This window comes from Quercus lobata, chromosome 8, assembly GCF_001633185.2.
Source record: "Quercus lobata isolate SW786 chromosome 8, ValleyOak3.0 Primary Assembly, whole genome shotgun sequence".
NCBI classification, from domain to species: domain Eukaryota; kingdom Viridiplantae; phylum Streptophyta; class Magnoliopsida; order Fagales; family Fagaceae; genus Quercus; species Quercus lobata.
Window position 1 is genome coordinate 21808377 of NC_044911.1, and position 6000 is coordinate 21814376.

General features: G+C 33.1%; 1 protein-coding gene across 1 annotated transcript; it reads right to left on the minus strand.

The window, feature by feature from the left end:
• Positions 1–4110: 4110 nt before the first annotated feature.
• Positions 4111–5803, minus strand: LOC115957285. Its single transcript, XM_031075498.1, has one exon. The coding sequence runs from the start codon at positions 5008–5010 to the stop codon at positions 4576–4578; it is 435 nt and encodes a 144-aa protein (XP_030931358.1). The 5' UTR covers positions 5011–5803; the 3' UTR covers positions 4111–4575.
• Between the last annotated feature and the right edge of the window lie 197 nt (positions 5804–6000).

Here is a 6000-nt window from a genome sequence, read left to right on the forward strand (position 1 = left end):
CTAATTTTATATCCAAATTAATCAAACACATACTACAAGCAAGAATGATAGACTGAAAGCAAAGCAAAAAAATGGTATTTCCTAGAAAAGTGTTTTCAGAAAATAGATAGGGTAAGCAAAATATAAAAGCTATTTGCTTCATAATCTCAAATAAATAAATAAATAACCAAAAATCACACACTATAATCCGGTGAAACCTCGTAAGCCACAATTTCACCTAAGAGGATCGTCTGAGTTGAGAGGAAGAGATTTTCATAGTCTTTGACTCGGCAGCACAATCTTCGATTTCCTTTCTTGATGTGGTTTTCGCTCGCTCCTCTCCTATCAGCTTAGGCGACGTATAAAGAGAAATAAAAGGAAGAAGAACAAAGCACCGCGTAAAAAAGAAGAAAAGAAAAATGACGAGAGAAGAAAGATGGACTGAGATCAGGTGCACTGTCGTAAGTATTTTTTTTACATTTTTTACTCTCTTTTTTTAACTTTTTAACTCTCCTTTAATATATTTTATTTAATGGTTGAGATTGAAAGTTGTTTTTTCAACTTTTAATCTCAACCATTAATTACAATTGCATCAGGGTATTGCACCTGAATCTGAAAAAGACAAAGAGACCTACACATACACATACATAAGCACACATATACATACACATACACATACATAAGCATGCATAAACACATACACATATATAAGCACGCATAAACACATACACATACATATACACATAAACATACATAAATATAAGTACGCATAAACACATACACATACACATACATAAGCACACATACACACACATACATACACATACACATACAAATACACATAAACATACATACATATACACATAAATATACATATACATAAAGATAAACACACATACACACACATAAACTTAAATATAAATATAAACATACATAAAGACTCGATTTAGCACACCAAAGTAATTAACGAAATTGTTTGAGGATTGGTGTTAGTTTGCAATTTTTTCCAGTCTATATGAAGGTTTAATTTTTCTTAGTCTATATGTGTGTTTATGTCTATGTATGTTTATGTTTATATGTAATTGATAGCTAATTATTCACAGTCTGCCACGTCAGAATTATGACAAAATAGTTTTGGAATAATTTGTGGTCTTAAATTTTTTTTTTGGTACATGTAGTAATAGGGGTGTACGTAATATTATCCATTTTTTGTCATGGGAGGAGTGTATAACTACGAGATGGGAGACTGATGTCATGAGTGACTGCAATTAACAATAACTGATCCAAAGAAAACTGTGAGAAACAATGGGGTTAGTCAGCATGCGAATAGCAATTTGTGCACCAACTTCAACTTTCATGGCAATACCAATATACGCCTAAGGAAACTGCAATTTAAAGATCATCCCTAAATGCCCACAACTTTAGCTGCCAAAAAAAGCCACATGTGGCAGCTCAATGGTAGCTTTGCTTTTGTTAGAGGTCAATTTTACGGAAAAATCTTGCAACTGGTTGAATTGATGAAGTGGGCAGTACATATTTTGTTTTATAAAAATCTCGATTTGTTACTTAATTAAAGTTTTTGCTATATTTTACAAGCCCACTTTGAAATCTAGAGAATTCTAGAAAAATAATATGAATTTTTTTTTTTAAGTCAAATATACTTTAAGATCTTCATCAAGATTAGGACCCTCTATAGTTTTCAAGATACCTCTTTCATAAAATTCCTAAATTTTTGTTTTATAAAAATCTCGATTTGTTACTTAATTAAAGTTTTTGCTATAATTTACAAGCCCACTTTGAAATTTTGAGAATTCTAGAAAAATAATATGAATTTTTTTTTTAAGTCAAATATACTTTAAGATCTTCATCAAGATTAGGACCCTCTATAGTTTTCAAGATAACTCTTTCATAAAATTCCTAAATTCTTTTATTTATCTATTTTAAAATCAGGACTCTCTATAATTTTCAAGATAACTCTATCATAAAATTCCTAAAATCTTTTATTTATCTATTTTAAAATTAGGACCCTTTAGAGTTTCCAAGATAATTTTATCATAAAATCCTATTTATCCATTTTAAAATGAGGATAACACATCATCAACATATTTAAATAAATGTTAACTATCAAAATTTTGAAATTTGCCAACGCAACAGGTCGCTCGACGGAAAGGGACTTGGGCTAACAAGATTCCGGTCTTGGGTTCAAGTGTCCCCCCACCCCCACAGCGTTGGTGCTCATCTTTTTCACAGTTGCCCTGAGCGCATAGGGGTTGTCCCATTTCCCATACACTTTTTTGTTTACCCAATAAAAAGTTGATATCTATTTTAATTATTAGTGATATGAAAAAATCTAAATTATTTTTTTCATCTCAAATGAATAGATAAATTTTAGAAACACATAGGGGTATCTTAAGAAGGATTGTAATTACCACCGCTTAGTTACGAGAGGAGACATAATTCAAAAAATTTAAAGCTAAAATCATCAATGAAGAATCTTGTAATCCAATTGACACTTCTTGATATTTCCAATGAAGATGATCAAAATTTTAAGGTTCAAATCTCCCTTGCCCCACTATTGAAATATCAAAAAATAAAAATAAAAAAACTACCCTCACTTTTTTTACTAGAAAAAAAACTACACTCACTAACATTTATAAATTTTGTATCTTTAAAAATGCATTATTAATTTATTATAGAAGGAAAAACAAACATAAACCTAGGTTGGCATTTAAAACAAGAGATAATTGCCAGTGATCTTAGGAATAATACAAATTTTATTGTATGAGTCTTAGAAATTGATGTTTCACCTATATGGTTGATGTAATACCAATCACATTTATTGTCACTACAATATATAAGTTATTGTAGTAAATATAGTAATAACTTTGAGAGAGCAAATAAAAGAAACTGACACCTTGACTATTTAAGACATTAGGTGCAAGAATAGTGTTAGGATTTAATATTCCTACAAATTTTACTACATAAATTTTATACACTAATATTTTACCATTCAGAAAAAAATAATCAGACATTCATATGTTATGTTTTTCAAGTCCACCAATTTACATTTATTATCACATCAATTTGTAAAAATTATGTACTAAAATCTGTAATATCTTGTGCTACTTCCTTTTCCTTGGTGCAAATCATAATATCACGAGACATTTGCTTGGCATTCTGAAGAGCAAAGGCAGTACTGTCCCATAAAGGTCTACCAATTTTACTTTTTCTCCCCAATCTCACCAATCACAAATCGAAATGAAGATCCAATAAGTTATTGTAGGGGCGGTTTTTGGGGCCCAGGCCCAGCAAGTAAGTGGTTCTAGCCCAAAAGACCCTAGACAATGAATTTGTAGAGAGCGGGTTACAGAACTAGGATTGGACGAAGTGAACGTTAATTAGTTGTATGTCATGCAACAGTCTGAACATAAGAATATTTCATTTATGTCCACAGGATACCGATCCGAGGAGACGTATGAGTACACCTCTTGCTCTGATTAAAGACTACAGAATTCTTTAATCTCTCTCTCTCTCTTTTTTCCCTCTAAATTTTCCGATCACTCATACGTCTCCTCGGACCGGTATCCTGTGGACATAAATGAAATATTCTTACGTTCAGACTGTTGCATGGCATACAACTAATTAACGTTCACTTCGTCCAGCCCTAGTTCTGTAACCCGCTCTCTACAAATTCATTGTCTATGGTCTTTTAGACCAGAACCACTTACTTACTGGGCCTGGACCCCAAAAACCGCCCCTACAGTTATGATTAATTAATTTTTCAACATTAGCAAGCAAGGATTATAATTGGCACAAACGCAAGCAATTTAGGATATTTCAATGACAAACTACAAAATGATGGATCAAACTGTAGAAGATCGTCTATCGTAAGAGCCTCCATCTCACCACAATTCCACTGATTAGACAGAACAGCATTATCATGGTTGGAAATTAGAATAATTCCTATGTCAATGGAAAAGGAATTGGTACAGCACAAGGTTGTTTAGGCTGTAAATTTCGTTAATTTGCTTTAAGATTTTATGATTTGGTTATGAGAAATTGAAAGAAAAAAGCATTTTGTTTAAAGGTAAAGTGGGTGGAAATGATAAAGATACTAGTGCCCGAGAGGTATAACAGGAATTAAACATTCTCATTGTCGTGTACATGATGACATATAAGTGGAGCAATTTACAAGGATCTTCATTACATGATGCCAAAAGTACAGAAACTAAAGCATTTCTAAGATCCTCAAAGATTTGAGCAAAGATTGCAACCCAGATCCCATTTCACTTTCTTGGAGTTGAAGCATAATCAGACTCTAACCAAGGTTTAAGTTACCTGAAATTCAACATGTGCTGTGTCTCCAATTTTCTTCTACTCCAACATACCCCTGCAACTTCACAGGACAGAAAAACCAATAAAATCCACTTGGGTGAAAACCAGAGTTCAAAATCAATTCCAGCTCAAACTCATTCAATTATGTCCCAATTAAAGTATAATCAAGCAGCAGGCAGAGGGAGAAAACAACAGCTTCATTAACTGTCCACAACAATTCGAATTCCCTCATGATTGCACCTTAACAAAGTGACTGCAAAACTAATCATACTTCTCTCTCCATGAGTACACAAGAAAGAAAACCCAAGAAAGTGCCAATGCAAAATCCCCAAAAACCTGCCTTGGCCAATCAAAAGCAAGATCCTCAAGTTTCATCCCAAAATATACTCTCCAAACAGCCATGGAGATGTGAAGAAACACGCATCCCTTGGCAAAAAAACTCTGAAACTCTCTGTCCTGAACAAAACCCACCATGAACAAAAGGGACCCTATTGCAAATAAAAGCAAACCCGAGAAGGAATCGGAGGTTCCAATCAGTAACTGATCATGGGGTGTTGATCCTTGAAGCTTATTCGCGGTCTCGAGGCCATAGCCAAACACATAGACCTCATGGGAGTAAAACATCATTAAAGCTCCACAAGTCAGAGCAATCCCAGAATGGAGAATACATATCAATAAAAAACCAGATGATCCCATTGATAATAATAAAAAATTCAAATTTAACTTTCTTCTCCTATAATAAGGTTAGCTCCAATCTCAATTCAACAACGGCTCAACAACATCCAAATCCTTTTGAACCACAACTTTCAATGCAGAGTCATAAGAAAAGCAGAAAAACCCAAAACCCTACTCTTCACTGTGAATAATTGATCAAAATCAATACCAACCTATGAATCCAATTGTAAAATTAATAGGAATACAAATAAACCATTGATCAGAACCCACTGACCAAAACCACATATTGCTTCTCCTATTAATTTAACAACAAGCTTATCAAAAAAAAAAAAAAGACTAAAACAACAAAAACCACATAAACCCAAACCTCGATATTCAATACTCAGTACAAAGAAACAAAAGAGACACAGTAATTAGAGAGAGAAGAAAACCATGGATCCAAAGCCCAAAAGCTGAGGCAATGAAGGGAGATGAAGCTGAAAAGGGTTTGTAACAAGTGGGAGTTCTTTTTTGGGAGGAGAAAGAAAAGAGCAGCAGAGAGATAAGAGTGCAGTGTGCACTGGCATTAAGGAGGTTTTAGTTTTGGAGGGTTTTTATTTATTTAATTATTTAGATATTGGGGTTTTGGATTTTAGAGATGTGGTGAGGATAAATAATAAAAGGTGGGTGTTGGAAATAATAAATATGCCTTAAATGGCATAGAGATTGCTTCCTTCTCCATATCCTAAAACCATGCAAAATAGTGCCATGCTTTTCTGGTGACTTCCTGTTTCTTGCTTCTTCAGCCAAGCATTGCACATTTTGTGGGTCATAGACTTATTACGGGTCTACATAATTAATTTATAATTATTACTGTTTTTTGGAACCATGGTATAGTACTAGGACCATTTGATATCAGTTTAGGATTCTTTAAAAAAAAAAAGAAAAAAAGAAGGATAACGGTTAAGAAATCATTATTAAAGTGTGTTCATTTTCATTTCTTTTCTTCTCTTACTCAATTTATTGTCCACT